At 41.6% G+C, this 16,065-nt stretch overlaps 1 protein-coding gene across 2 annotated transcripts in view; it reads left to right on the top strand.

Moving 5' to 3' along the window:
• Positions 1 to 15,821, top strand: part of LOC112111706 (transmembrane protein 189) — a 37,435-nt gene extending 21,614 nt beyond the window's left edge. For both annotated transcript variants that reach the window (XM_024207228.2, XM_026652706.2), the window contains exons 3-6: positions 7,295 to 7,386; positions 8,110 to 8,254; positions 9,058 to 9,270; positions 14,620 to 15,821. In XM_024207228.2, the coding sequence (XP_024062996.1) occupies positions 7,295 to 7,386; positions 8,110 to 8,254; positions 9,058 to 9,270; positions 14,620 to 14,741 (572 nt within the window). In that variant the 3' untranslated portion in view covers positions 14,742 to 15,821. The remainder of the gene's footprint in view (positions 1 to 7,294; positions 7,387 to 8,109; positions 8,255 to 9,057; positions 9,271 to 14,619) is intronic.
• Positions 15,822 to 16,065: the final 244 nt, after the last annotated feature.

Here is a 16,065-nt window from a genome sequence, read left to right on the forward strand (position 1 = left end):
GGCATTCTGGCGCCAGCCATGCCGCCCCTAAAAATGTGCCGCCCCAAGCACCAGCTTGTTTTGCTGGTGCCTAGAGCCGGCCCTGGCCCTAATACTCAAACGCATCTACCAATGTTTGTTTCAGGATTTCTGTTTAAATTTTCAGACAATACTATATATAAGTAGATTTTTATCATTAAACTATACTCACTTTTGAGTAAACTTTGTGCACTGTTTGTTTTGGGGGCAATGCGGCCAAGGTTAACATGTTCAGCAGGCTGTTGCTACTTGAGACAGTCACAAATTGTCTTGTCACCACACCCTCTGTGCTGCCCCAACTACCCCTGGTGGACATGTGAGCAGTAGCTACAAAGTTTATCATGGTCTTGTGCTTGCTTGACCTTTGTTTGTTGGTTTTAATGTTCCCTGTAGATTAGATCAGGTGTTACCAACCTGTGGGACACATGCAGTGGCAAAAGGAAAAAACCTTCAGCTTCTTCTAGCTAAATCCTTTAGGGACCACCTTCCTACCAGCCATTGGGACTCTGCTGTCCTGTTGATATAGTTAGCTGCTTGTGTAGGCTATGCATCCAGCTCCAATCTTGATTGCTTTACTTGGTATTTATCTGTAATGGCCTGCCAGGGCCCATATATGTGACAGGGCTAAAATGAGTGACTCTTAATTTTTTTTTTTTTTAATTGCAAGAAACTTAAAATGTTGCAGGATTCCTTCCTTTACTGTTAATTGTTTTCTAAAACATCGATGTCATTAGTTCTTATTTGTCATGTAAATAATTTTTGACAAAAGTGAGGGGGTGACACATTTGTGACAAAATGGGTGTTACTGTTATGGGAATACCTAAAACAAGTGCTTCTAGGAATAAAGATGTTAGCAGTAAACATATATGTATATTTCTATCTGTTTTGGGAATTTAGCTTGAGTTTTTTCCCTTCTAACCCCCTCCACTTGCAAATGTTCAGTCATTCACTTTAAACAGCAATTGTGGTTAAGTACACAGCCTAGGGAAAAATACAACACTTCAGTACATGTGACACTCCTCAGTCCAACACACCTATAGTAGGAAATCTGTGAGTAGGAGTGAAACTTCACTTACTCCAGTATAAGACTGCTCTGTTGGTGGAATTCACTTGGAAATCACAATCAAGGGAAGGTACAGTTATATTTAGCGTGACATTGGCGTTATCCCCATTAAAGTATCTGATTTGTCACAAATCCAAAAAGAAAAAGAACTTTTATCTGTGGAGCTCCCAGGCATATGAGGTGCACTGCTCTCTGGCACCTTCCTATAGAGTTTGGGAGCTCAGGTCACCAGAGAATTGTCAGTGTTGTGTAACTTGCTCTAATGCGACATCCTTGGTTACACTCTGTTCTCTGGCTGTTGCAATTTTTGGTTTTTCCTGCCTGCCATCTATTGCTAAACAGCCCAAAAACATCAGAAGCTGCCGCTCCCTAGCCTTCTGCTTGTATTGATGCATGGTATAAAAGCTCCAAGCTCCTTAACACATCTCAAATCTTTTAAGGGTCAGTCATATTCACTGGCTGTATCTCACCTGTATACCTAGAAACTCTTTACTGAGTTCTCCACAATGATGCTCATTTTGTAACAGTAACCGCCAGATCAAGATCTTGCTCCACTAGCCATCACACCTTTGCCTCTGCTGAGGTCCATTGCAGCCTCTTGTTTCTGTACCTCAAGACCCTGTATGTAACTGAGGGCAAAACCAGCCACAGCCTTTCTGGCAAAAAACAGTGCCTAGCCTCTTACTTTAATAAAACTTCCTCCCTTGCATGCCAATGATATGAGGGTTATGCCTTATTGAAACCACCTCTGTTGCTGTTCTTTGCTCCAGTTAAAATGCCTGATTAAACTCTTTGCCTATGAAATCTGGTTTCACCTTCTGTTGAGGCCTGTCAGTTTTATTCACTTCATGATCAGTAGGCTGCTTTTGAAAGAAACGCCCTTCTGTGTGTTCCAGGCCTCTGTTTCCACTTCTTCTTTTCAGCAGAACGACATTCTGCATTAATAGTCTAAAGTCACTTAAAAAGTAGCCCAAAACTAGATAAATATTTTTATTGGGCTAGTAGCTGATTCTGTTTATTGAAATGAAGTGGTTTTTTAACACGTTGGTCTATATATCAAACAACAAATTAAAGCTTTCGTTAGATACCTAGTTCTGAACTGATTTTTTTAAAAAAAAGCATTAATCAAAAAAATTAAACATTATTATATATTTCTAATTACATTCAATGATGGTAGTCAATGTCCATTATTCTTGGCCATGATATTTTTCTGAGATCTTTCTAATCCATCATGAAATAAATGTTCAGAGTTCCTATTGATTGGATTGAAATAAGATCAAGTTCAGCAAAAGTCCCTTTTTCTGCCAGTGGCCTGGCTTCTGATCAGCATGAGACTCATGCATCCCTGAATCACAAACTTTGGGCTTCCTTCTTTACTGGATATGTGACTGGCCCTCCCTGATGTTATCAATCACAATTGGGCTATGTTTTTCTCACTCAGTCAGAAAGGAAGGAAGTTCTTTATAGTCACACAGGCGTAGGAGACCTTAGTTCTATCCCATGTGTTGCTATAGGCTTCCTGTGTGACTTTAAACAAGTCACTTAGCATCTATGCCTCCATTTCCTCATTTAAAATGGGAGAATGCCTGACTCGTGAGGAAAATGAGGCTACATTCATTAATGTTTGTAAGGTGCTTTGAGATCCTTGAATCAAAGTGTTATAAAGTGCAAAGTATTATCCCCACCACGAGTGCCGGGTATAATCCCACATCCTCTTTCCATATTCCTTTCTGCCAGAATTACCCAGCTGTGAATCGGCTAGATTGTAAGTGAAACCTACCTAGCAATGCTGCTTGCTAGAAAGGGGCGTCTGGCATTTGCTGGGATTTCAAACAGCCTTAGAATAAGACACGTCTTACCAAACTCTTCACTCTTCCCCTGACCTTGGTGTTTGATAGTGACTGCTCCTGAAACGCTGTGTAAAATATTCTCAGACCCTTCCACAGAGACTTTTTTTTTCTGCTTTTCTTCTCTTCCTTTTTCAATTATCTTGAAAGTTTCAAGGCCACATGATCTTCACAGAACATACTTCAGTCTTTGTGAGGTCTGGTGAGAGAGAATTGGGTACACGGCTGCTACAACCTCCGTATTCGTGGTATTTGAGGCTATGGCTACACTACAGATTAAGTTGACTAAGTTACGTCGCTCAGGGATGTGAATTAGCCACCCCCCTGAGCAACATAATTTATGCTGGTGTGGACAGCACTGGGTCGCGGGAGAGCTTTCCCTGCCAACATAGCTACCGCCACTCACGGGGGCTGGAGTAATTAAGCCAACCGGAGAGCTCGCTCCTGTCAGCTTAGAGCAGCTACACAGAGAGCTTATAGCGGCGCAGCTGTATTGAGGCAGCTGTAAGCTCTCTAGTGTAGCCATAGCCAAGGTTTTTAAAATAAACTCCACCTATTCCTTTTCCCCTTTAGGTAGAAGCTGCACATTCTTTCAGATTCATGATGTGGGGTGATCCCAAAGGCTGAGTGCTGTCCCACACTGGCTAGCTGTATCTCTAGCATATCCATCTATCTTAAAACAAGACAGTCTTGTTCTAAAATGTATTAATCATGGGGTTTTTTTATGGTAGTACCTAGGGACTAGCCAAATCAGGGCTTCATTGTGACAGGCACCGTACAAGAACAGCAGTGGACAGTTCCTGCTCTGAAGAGCCTACAGTCTAAATTGACAAGGCAAGACAAAGGACAGAGAAAAGGAATATAACTTGTTAGTTCCATTATTATTGTTGGGGGCAGAGAGACACATGTCTGGGATTAGCTAAACAAAGACAAAGGGAAGGGCAAAGAGTGAGGGGGACCCTCAGAATATACTGTGTGAAGGGAGGGGAGTGGGTGAGCTGCACTATCTCTGCACCACACATAGACGAAGAGAATTCCTGCAGTACTTCATAGTATTAACAACAACAAAAAGACTACTCCTCTCGTTTCATAAAAGTATCTGCACTTTGGGAATCCTGCTAACGTCAAACAAAATCTTAACGGTCCCAAGACAGATGATCTAAGCATCCTGATTGCAACAGGATGTGTGGCTCCATAACCCCATAGTAAAAAGCATGTCAACATCAACTCATGACTAGGAGAAACCCAACCTGTCTCACTGCTGGATAAAAATGCAGAGGTAATTTACTAAAATGGTGCATCCTGGAAGGAGGTGTTTGAGACTCTCTTTAGAGCAGCAGTGAGACGCCAGGATAACATAGCCAGGCAAGCTAACGGTGTAACCATTAATTTCTGGTTTGGGTCACAAGTAGTGACACGGGTCTGCTTGTCTCTGCGTAAACCCTAGCAGACCCACATGACAAAAGCACCACCTCCTGTGACTGGGGAGCTGAGGTGGAGGGGAGGTCTAAAGTTTGTCTACATTGCAACTAGACACCCATGACTGGCGCATGCCAGCTGGCTTGGGCTGCAGGACTGTTTGATTGCAGTGTAGATTTCTGGGCTCAGGCTGAAGCCCAGGCTCTAGGACTCTGCGAGTTGGGAGGGTCCCAGAGCTCAGGCTGCAGCCCAAGCTGGAATGTCAACACCACAGTTCACCACGCCTGAGCCCATGAACCCAAGTCAGCTGACTTGGACCTGGTTGGGTGTGGGGGGGGTAATATCTAATTGCAGTGTAGACATACCCTAAGGCATCTGGAAGAGAAGATGCTTGCCTGCTGAGTAGAAAGCCAGGAGCCCCCTGTTTTCTTGGAGTGGCAGACCAAGGTCCCAGGAAGAATCAGTGAGGCAGTTTGGGTATTACCCTCCAGTTATATACAGCAAAAATAAAATAAAACTCTGTTCTTACCTTGTTTTAAAAACTAGCTGGTGTTTCTAGAGTTAAAAAGTCAGAATATGTCTGACATCTGTTATTTTTGTAGCCGAGCCGGTTTTAAAATGTTAATGTGACTGTAAAAAATGGAGAACTAAAAAAACTTCCAGAAACTCTGTGACCGTGGCTATATGACTAGTTCTATTATGTGGCTTCCTATGAGCAGTTAACCAGCTCCTCAAATACAGCATGCACCCGCCTTTAGTACACATACTGCTAGACGACGAGCCTCTGCCTTATAAATTACATTCCAAGTGTCAGATATGAATGGTGTGGTTCATTAGGTTTTATACTGGTTGCTAGCCAATCCCTTTATTGAAATGTGTTACACACACACCCCTCATTTATTTACTTCTCTGATTCCAAGGTGCCCTTTGACAATGGATTGAAAGATCAGTGTGATGCTTAGCTTGGCAGGAGTTGTGTAAAGTTTCCATGTGACTCCCTCCAGGATAAAAAACCTAATCAGTTTCCAGGTGTATTTTATTTGCATATTCCACTTCGCAGATGTGGAAATTTAGGTCAGTGTCTACTGAATGCCTTTAAATAGAGCTGCAGAAGGAGTGGGTGTGGGAGAGGAGAGTACTGCTGTTCTTGACAGTTTAAGTGCAGCTATACACTGAGAAGCTAATGCACCTTTTTACTCAATACAGTTCTTCTCTGTGGCCGAATTCAGCAGATAAGACTTTAAATGCACAGAAAGACTGTAATTCTGTTATACCTGCAGAGCCAACACAGCTCCACAAGGGAGTTGGATTCTATTCCTGCTTACGTATCAACAAAATTGTAACCAAATCCTGCCCTTGGTGACATTTCAGAAACTCCATTCAGAGCAATAAGGGCAAAGTTGGATCTGTAGAATCTATTACTAATGATTTTTTTTTTTTTTTGGTACCTATTGCTGGCCATGTGATGGTTAAGGTGGTGTTGGGTTTTGACCTATACGGCCCTAAATGCCTCGGGACTTGCCTACTGGAGAGACTGTCTCTCTCCCTGTGCCATGCTGCCACAGCTGTGATCAGCAGAGGCCTTTGAGCTTGACTGCCCCCTCCCCCCATCTTGCCCCTATAAAGTGGCTGCTGGCAGAGCCTTCTCTCCAAGGACTTTCCTGCTAATTATCTCCCCCCAATAGGTTGACGTTCTGGGCATGCTGTAAATCCTGTCTGGTGAAGAGCTGAGGCAGCTGATGGTAGAATTTCAGTGTAGTGAGGAAGTATGATAGGGTCATCTTACGATGCGTTGGTCACACAACTGATCAGATGTCTGACGGGAAGATGTGCTGTTGCTTCAATCAATTTTTATTTGTCTTTAGATGCGCCAAAGTTGCCCTGAGTTTTTGAACAGGTGCTTTTGGCGAAGAGTTTGTATAAAACTCAAATTTAAATAAATCTACTTATCCGCAGGAACAGAGGAACACCGTTTAAATTGCAAACTTAGTGCACATGGCTGGCAGTTTAAAAAAAAATATTCTTATTCACAAACTGTCCATGTTTATCTACAGATTTAGACACGCATTCTTCTACATCTACCATGCCACTGTAGTAACTCTTCAGTATAGAACACTTTCTGCAGGGAATCATCAATATGGACTCTGATGCTCCTCATTGCATTATTGTAGGTGGCTCCACCCCGTAGCTGGCTGCTAGGCTTTCAACCTTACTTTGTAAATAGCCTTGCTGTAAAGAACCATGTCTGGAAGCCCCTTCCAGGTATTAAAGTGTGCATCTGTAGCTGATATTATTTAGTAGTAAGCTGAGAGAGTTCTCTGTGGATCATGCTTAGAAAGCTTTGGTGAGGTCCAAGAGTGTGTGGTGGTAGCGGGGGTCTCTGCTGAGTGCAAAAAGAATAACAACCACGTTGTGGGTAGTGCTACCCACTAACACTATGAATATCTCTGCAGATAAGGGTGGTCTAAACAGAGTACGTACTAGGTAAAACCAAACTGTCCCTTTACGTTGGCTGTTAGATATGTGAATTAGATCTACCAGCTATACATATAGATATTTGAGAGAGGATCATATGCAGAGTAGAGATACATTTTAGAAGGAATTGGTTTCACTGATTGACTATCATTATAAATTAATTTCTGACAAATCTAGATTTACTGGTATGGAAATTCTTATTTGATAACAATAGGATTGTAGGTCAGATCCAAGATCTTATTGTCAGCTAAGAGAAGACTTAATCTTTTAATGGCCTCTGTCATGATCACCCACCTTTCATTGAAGAGTTGACTTTTGTGCATTCAGAGTGGCCAGATCGCTCTTGTGTTTGGGAGTGTGCATCTGTCCAGAAAATAGTAGTAGTGATATTTTTTTCTGGGGGGGGGGGGGGGGAAAGGGATTGTGGACATTGAAACAATACTTCTGGATTCCTAACTCTGTTTTCTTAAAGTTGCAGGAGTTATTACTGCTGACTTTCTGTCAGGATTAGTGCACTGGGGAGCGGACACCTGGGGATCTGTGGAGCTGCCCATAGTTGGAAAGGTTTGAGATTTTTAATTTTTAAAATTTCAAATAAAAATCACTTTGGGGGAAGCTGCTACCATCTCAAATGTGCTATGCACTATATAGGAACTTGTTTCTTTCTGTCTTGTCTTCTCTCCTACTGATTTGGCCTGCTTGTGTCTTCCTCACCCTCTCTTTATCCCATGCTAATTGGCCTGGCATATTGGCGGTAGAGCTATGACATACAGTGTTAAACTTCTTCTAGACTGATAAGTCAGGAAGTTTGAGGTGACTCTTTCTAATGTGCCCTATTCCGACTGGGAGTATTAACAAGCAGAAGTAACAGTAGACTAAGACTAAGTATCTCTGTTCCCAGATCTGCTGTTGCCTAGCTGTGTGACCTTTAACAAGTCACTTAACGTCTGTGCTTCTCCCCCATCTGTAAAATTGTGATAATGCATATCCACCTTTATTAAGCACTTTGAGATGAAAAGTGCTACATATGTAACAACAATATTAATACATTGCTTAAAAATGCAAAAACTGGGCTGAAATATAAGCATTGTATGAAGATTTGCAAGTGTAAAGCAACAGACGGTTGAATTATTTCAAACACTACTTCTAAAAGCTTGAACCTTAATTCCTAGGTGCATGATAGTATGGAAGCCCTTTTATCACTCTTTGATTTGATGTTTTCAGTCTGTTTCTGATCCATTCATTCGTACGAGTAATGGCCTGGCACTTTTGGCTTTGTTCTTTCAGGCTTTCATCAGACCTTTTAGAGAACATCACATTGACCCCACAGCAATTACTAGACATGATTTTATAGAGACCAATGGAGATAACTGCATGATGACTCTAGTGCCATTGGCAAACATGGCCTACAAATTTGTTTCTCTTTCCCCAGGTAAGCTATTAACAGTGACTATGTATATGTATTTAGAATCTTCATCACTGGATAAATTGAATAAGTGCTTGTCCTTGTGTGGGGAAGGGATTAAAAATTGAATCTGTGATTCATGTCAACGGCTCTAATTTATGTTGGAAGCAGATGTTGGGTGGGGGGGGGAATTTCCACTGTTTGATAATGGGTGATTAATTTTTCCCGTGCCAAGGATCTCCCATCTCCAGGAAAGTGTCCTACTGAAGAGTTTAGTAAAGAAGCCTTAAAATATAAATTCTGCAGAAGAACTAGCATCTCATTCTTTCCCAAAGGACTTTTAAGCTCAGGCAATTAAGGAAGAAAGCTTAAGATTAAAAACCAGTGAAATTTTGCTATTTTGCAGAAGTAGTTCAATAAATGTAAAGACTAATAATGCAGCATTACATTCTCCTATTTAATTACAATAGCCAGTAAACCCATAGCTCAGGTTCCCACTATCCATTAGACTGAATTTATTTTGACTAATTTGGTGTGGTGCATACCAGTCTTGCAACCCTATTACTTTGTGGTATTTCAGAATGTCATATGAGATGAGTTATTCATGACTCAGCGGCTCTGCTGTCAGACTATTGCTGAAGCAATTTGGTCATGGGCCTTGTTAACATCTGAAGTGTCAGCCACTGCTAGAATAGTATCAGAATTGAGGGGCAACTTCTAAACAGGGCAGGCATTATTAGAAACTATCTGGTAGGAATCTGCTTCTTCAATAAAATAAAAGAAAGGAAAGAGAGTCTGGGTTTTTAATGCTTTTTTTATTATTTTTGCAGAAGCGTTGTACCAGACATGCCCGTGGGAATGTTATGTCTTTGCCCTGGCTATCTTTGTAACCTTGACAAACCAGATTCACAAATGGTCTCATACGTACTTTGGTCTTCCTCGCTGGGTCATCTTTCTGCAGGACTGGCATGTTATCCTGCCACGGAAACACCACCGAATCCATCATGTGTCTCCCCATGAGACTTATTTTTGTATTACCACAGGTAAAGTAAACTATATATTCCTGGACTGAGCTTTTTTCACTGAGCCAGAAAGCATACATGTGGCAAGAATGTAGTCTGATTGCATATATGATTACTGTTTAGCAGTCTATAAAATGTGGAAGATGTTACGTGCCACAACTTGCAGTATGTTAGCTTCTACTGTACAAGTCAACTGAGGCTCTTTACTTGGTATTGTTACATAAATAAGAAAAATCCCAATCCCAAAAAAGAAGAAAAATCAGGCTTGTGATTGGCTGAAAATCAGTAACTTCTTACTGTTGACTTCAGTCAGTGATGCTGAGTCTTGGGAAAGGTCAAGCAGTCTGATCTTGCATGCAAATTAGTGCATCTTCATTCAATGCAGTGAATTCTGTGAAAGCTGCTGTTCTTCTCATACAAAGGGAATGATTTCATTTTCTTAATCTACACTGGCATCTCTCCTTGAATGTTAGTTTCCAAAACAAGTTCTTAGACTTCTGAAATTCATGGCCATAATGAGAGAATTTCCAAATACTTCTAACAAAGGCCTTCAGAACATGTGTAACTTCTTTATCAAGGTTTTTTTGGCCTCTGATTCCCCTTGGATCTATAAATCATGATATTCACCTCAACTAAAGTCATTCTGGTTATGTCCATTTTGCAGATGGGCAAGCTAAACCAGAGTACTAATGACTTGCTCAAGGTCACATAGTGAGCGATGGCACAACTGGAAATAAAATTCTAGATTCCTGACTCCATTTCCTGCTCTGACAAATGGACCACGAAATAAATAAAAATCTATAGATTTGTATTAGTCATGCAGTACTGTGTGCCCTGTGTAAAGCTTTATAACTTGTTCCTGTCATCTGTCAAAAAACAGTCTCCTACCCTAAGCATTTGTTTCATTTCTATTTCAGCTTCTTTAGCTCCCTGGTACTTTAGGTACTACTGTGCTGCTAGCTGAGTCCTCTTTTGACCTATCTCACCTTTTATACTTACACTGAAGTCTGGATTTCTCCTAACATCCAAATGTGAAGCAAAGCAGATGGTTTGCTCCTAATCATTGTCAGAACAAAATGCAGTGAGATTGAGACAGTATGGTAGAGTGATAAGAACAGAGGACTGGGAATTAGGATTGAGCCAGTCACTTGACAGTCTCCCTCCAGTAGCAAGCTTCTGTGAAGGACTTGGAGTTCTTCATACGGAAAGCACTAAATGAGCGAAAAATATTATAAGAAGTATTAATCCCATTCCCTCTTCTCCAGCCCACTTTGATTTCACATCAAGGTAATATGATGGATTGCTTCATTGAATAAAGTGTAGGTATACAAGGGCTTTTGGATCCCTAATCCCAGTGGTCTTAGTTTAGAACAATGGGGAAACCCACCGCCTTTGACATGTAAAGCTCTTTGTGTGTGCTGTGTGTGAAGTGTTAATAGATACTGAGGCATGTACTGCACTTCAAAAGCAGCCTTGCTTGTTAGTGTCACTGAGCAAGACTTCAAATCCTGAGAGTACACTCTGCTTCAGAGCTGACCCCATGTACATAAGTGTCTGCCCTTGTATCTTCCCAGGAGAGTGTCAGGTAACTGAGCACACGGACTCTTAATGGAATTCCTAATGCTAAAGCTTCCAGGCTGACTGTTGGGATTCCTTCCGAGATTTTTCCACTTGGCTTATCCAGAGCATGTCATCCAGTTCTGGGAGAACAGTTTATCCAGTTCTCTGGAATCCAAAAAATTGGTTTGAATCCAGACGTATCGCTGAGGTCTCTTTATTGGCATTTCATAAAGTTATACCTGAGGTGATGAGGCTCAGGTGAAGGGGATGGGTTAAGATGCACCACAACTCCCAAGTGCATAATTATAAATCAGATTATATACCTATTCTAAAACAGACTAACACATGCACATTACATTCTGCATTGTATTACATGCTTTGATTGGCCTCCTAATTTTGTGAACCAATTCCTGTATTGATCATAAGCTATCCATATACTATAAAGTATGCATTTTTCACACAATGCACTGTCAACCTGTGGAACTCCTTGCCAGAGGATGTTGTGAAGGCCAAGACTATAACAGGGTTCAAAAAAGAACTAGAAAATTTATGGAGGATACGTCCATCAATGGCTATTAGCCCGGATGGGCAGGGATGGTGTCCCTAGCCTCTGTTTGCCAGAAGCTGGGTGTGGGTGACGGGATGGATCATTTGATGATTACCTGTTCTGTTCATTCCCGCTGGGGCACCTGGCATTGGCCACTGTCGGAAGACCGGATACTGGGCTAGATGGACCTTTGGTCTGACCCAGTACGGCCGTTGTTATGTTAGGAAGCAAAGCTGCAGCTGCAAGCTTATCACACATTACTATTATTATTATTTATTTATCTACTAGCTATATATTATTTACAAGGCTATTTGTGAATTCATGCAGTCTGTTGTTAACTTCCGTTTCCTTACATTGTTCATGCAGAGCCTACAACTGTCACATTTAGAAGTTTGGGAAGGATGGGTCAATTCCCAGAGGGTGCTGGCAACATTGCTCTGATGAGACTTGACTTGTTGCCTTTCCAGAAGGGATGAGGTGTACAGAGAGGGAGGGTGGCTAGCAGGAGACCTAGTAAATACTGGCCCCAGGGTACAGGTGCTGGGTCATTAGCCTGCAGACAGACTTGGTGGGAGATAGACCTGCTGGGTAGGGAGGAGGTGGGGTACTAGTGGCCAGTGCTGAAATGACCCTGAAAGTGTCCTTGTTTTATTTTGAGATCAATGGGTGTCACTTTAATGTTTGACTCCTGTGATGGGCATATACGCAGCATGAAAATCCCACCAGCCCGAATCGGTTTGCTCTGATGTACCCCATCGGTAGTAATGCTTTGCTCTGACCTGACACAGCTGGCTGCAGGGCAGCTTCTCTGGCAGCCTCTCAGTTCCTCTCCTCATCCTGCCTCCCATCCTTTCCTGCTTGTTCTGTCTCTTGCCCAATAGCCCTTGTATGTCCACGCACCTGTGCTTCTCTTTGGTTTCCTCCTCTCCACCTGCTGCTGCTTTCCCTTCACCCATGAACTCTTGGGGGAAGAAAATTTGAGAGTGAAGATTCCGCTGGTGGGTGCAATGTTATGTACTTGAGCCAGTTTTCCGAAGCATGGATTCACTGGCATGACTAACCTAAATGCCGCTGCGCAGGAAAAGATGGATTTAAGCTTTTCAGAGCAGTTCAGTTAGTATTATGTGGGTTAGTTTAAAGTACAGTATCAGGAAAGAATTGTCATAATCTTATTCAGGATAGTTAAAGTGGCACACCAAGTGGTCTTGAGTCTTGCAAGTTGCATGCTAAACAAAGTCTGAACTGCTGTTTTAGAATTTCAACTTTATACTGAGCACAGCATGTTATTTTACTAAGCACATCCAAGGAAGGTATCCCAATACTTTAGGTAAAATACTTCAAGTGCTCTAATCTCCTGACTGTATGTGGAGGACGTTAAAATTACTTAATTTATTGCAAGTCTAGGCTCTTAAGATTAAGCCAGTTCTATACACCTTTTAAAATCAGACATAAGGTTACCTAACAAATCTACCGCTGAGCAAGTCTCGTGATAAAAGCATAATCCCAAATGAAACTCCTTATAGTCGAAGCAAAGGTGCACTACAAGCCCCTCCCTTTTTAAATCAATGGGAGCACAGCTCAAACATTCTTGATTGCATCTGTGGCAATATTGCATAGCCAAGATCCATGCTACTTGCTGTTATAGGCTAATACCAACATCTTGACCACTGCCTGGAAACTTTTTGATGGCTACTTCAGATACTGGGACACTGGAGTTAGGTGCTCCCTTTGTGATGCTTTTCTTAATAAACACAGGTGGCCCCATGCTGTTAGCTTCAGTTTCCAAATAATCTCAACATGTATCCCCATCTAGAACACACGACAGTATCTAATAACAAGGTGACAAAAGCATAGATAATAGTACATAGTGTACAGTGTGATGAGAATTATTTTTTGAGTTATAATGTTTAGACAGATATGAGTTAATGTGTTTTTAAAAGCTGGAGCTTCCCTAGTTAAACATGCAGTTTTCCCTACCACTGCCCTGGCTGTGCCTTTGCACTCCCCTGGCTGTGCCACTGAAAACAAGGAATTAATATAAAGCATATTTAGTTATGACTGGGGCAACATATACTGGATCTTACTGTTTTAAAGTTAATTCATTCTTTTTTATTAGAAAAAGCAAATCTGGAGTATTTACAGTGTCAGTGAAGATCTGTTTAAGTACTTTGTGTATGGTGAGAAAGGAGTTGGCTTGTTGGTATAAACTTTGTTTTTTAAGGATATAAGTAGTGTAGATCCAAAATTTAGGTTTTTCTGAAATTTTACAAAATCTGGTGAGTTAATAAATCTGTCTAAATGTCAGTGACCAGTTACCTTGTTTGATTTGAATATTCTCTTGCACTGCTTGCAAATGAGGCATTGCATCTGTGTGCTAGTGCACAGGAACCAGAAAGGGAAACCATCTGAACAAAAAGTGAAACTCACTGGTCTGAATGAAGGGTAATTTGTAATCTAAATAACTAGCTAGAAATTTTAAAACAGAAATATCTAAATTCAAGGTGCTGTATTTACAAATTACTTTTGTTTTTTAAGTTTGTCTCTTTTACCCTAATAGTCTCCTTTAGCTTTGTGTAGTGACCAGGGCCGGCTCCAGGCACCAGCCGAGCAAGCTGGTGCTTGGGGCGGCAGATTGTTCGAGGCGGCATTCCGCCCAATCCTAGGGCGGCACGGCCACTTTTTTTGTTTGTTTTTTTGTTTTGTTTGTTGTGCTGCTCTGGCCGCCCTGTAGGGGGTGGCGGCGGCGCGGAGGACAGGAGCGCCCTGCAGCAAGCCCGGCAGGGCAGTCCGCGTCCTTCCCTCCCAGACGACTGGAGCGGTGCGGAGCCTCCCGGCAGGCGGCACACTGGTCGGGGCCGCACGGTGCCGCCCCGCTCGAGCCCCGGCCCCCCCCCCTCCCCCCCCCCCTCCCCCCCCCCCCCCCCGCTTCCTCCCCCTCCCCCCCGCTAGCCGGGGCACGTCTGCAGTTTAGGGAGTGCCCCTGCACCCTGACTCCGGCCGCGCCGCAGTTTTTGTTTGTTTGTTTTTGTTTTGTTTTTGTTTGGGGCGGCCAAAAAGCCAGAGCCGGCCCTGGTAGTGACCATTCTTCATTGTTTGCCCATAGCGCACTACCACTGAACTTTTCTCTAACACATTTTTGTTTGATATTTAAAGTGAATAATGTTAAGTAGGGAAGAAAAGCAATGCAAACTTGAGTTTCTACTGCTATGGTTTAAGCTAATGCTCAATACTTTTAATTCTTTTTCCCCCCTCTGGTCTTTCAGGTTGGCTGAACTATCCATTAGAGAAGATTGGATTTTGGAGATGCTTGGAAAATATTATCCAAGGAGTGACTGGGCAAAAGCCTAGAGCAGATGACATGAAGTGGGCTCAGAAAGTTAAATAAAACTCTTACCAGCCTTCTACAGTTCTTATCTTTGTTGCCAACCTTTTTTTAAAAAAAAAAAAGCCATCAGCCAAATGCAAGACTTATAAAGAAATAACAGACTAAAGCACAAGCTAAAAAGTGCTAACATTGACTGCAGTTAAAAACTCATTCTTCTTAAAACAATACTTGAAATGCGAATGGTTACTTTTCCGTTTGTACTGAGCACCTTTCTTTAGCCATGTCTGCTGATGTCTTAGAAAATATTTCATCACTGAGTCTCATAAAAGCCATCAGGTGAGCCAGAGAGGAAGACGATGCACCATCACTTCTAATACATTGGTGGCACAGTAAACATGTGTTGTATCAACATTATTTAACTTTTAAAAGTAGCTTGTTGTCTAAGACCGATATGGAGAATAGTGAAGATAACTTCTCATGGCGTTTCAAGAAATCCCATCCAGATATGCTGCATGAAAACAGCATGTCAGAGTGATCGAAGCCAGTAAAATTGTCACCGTTTCAGTGCGTTTAGTGGTTGATAAATCTGTCACTTCCATCTTTGCTATTGCGTTAAGTCTTGTTAACGTGGTGTGGAGCAGACTTTGAAATCTTGACTCTATCAATGGGCAAAGAATTCTTAAGTGTTTTCAGTTTCTCTTAAAATAAAATAAATTTGTTCAAATTTTTGAGAAATTTGAACCAACCATTTCTGTATAAGCGTTCAGCTTTACATTAATAAATGTCTGAGTATCTGGAGGGCACATTGTATATGTGTATCCCACATGCTTGCATTAATTGATTCGGAGTGCTCACTGATGGGATCTTGCCAGTATGTGTTTCCTGTTCCAATAATGTTTAAAGTAGGTGTAGCATTGGGCACATCTGCAAATTGTTGTCTTTTGAGAGCAAAAGACATCAAATTTGTGTCTTTAGCACAGAAATGTTAATGGTTGGTGTTTTTTAAGGTGCTTGTTGGTTTCTGTAAATAATATAAAGCCTTAATCTATTCTGGTGTAACATGGAATAATATTTTAACGTGATGTTCTGAATGTATATAATTTATAACAGCAGTTGGATAATACTAATCACATTTGTTAAGTCTTGTTGCAGTTCTTCGTTTATTTGATGGTATAAAATCACACTTCATCCTCAACACTTAGTCTGAAATATCTAGCATTCACAGGATTAATGCATGAGTCCCCCAGCAGCCTGGGGAGGTAAACCTTGCATTTCCTTTGCTTATACTATAACAGTGTATTTTACTCTTTCAGTATATAAGCATCTGACATTATAACAAAGGACTATTCCAGTTTCTACCACCCTGCAGAAAAGCTTTACACCC

The sequence above is a fragment of the Terrapene carolina genome, unplaced genomic scaffold (assembly GCF_002925995.2).
Source record: "Terrapene carolina triunguis isolate 2854851 unplaced genomic scaffold, T_m_triunguis-2.0 Scaffold130, whole genome shotgun sequence".
Taxonomy (NCBI): domain Eukaryota; kingdom Metazoa; phylum Chordata; order Testudines; family Emydidae; genus Terrapene; species Terrapene triunguis.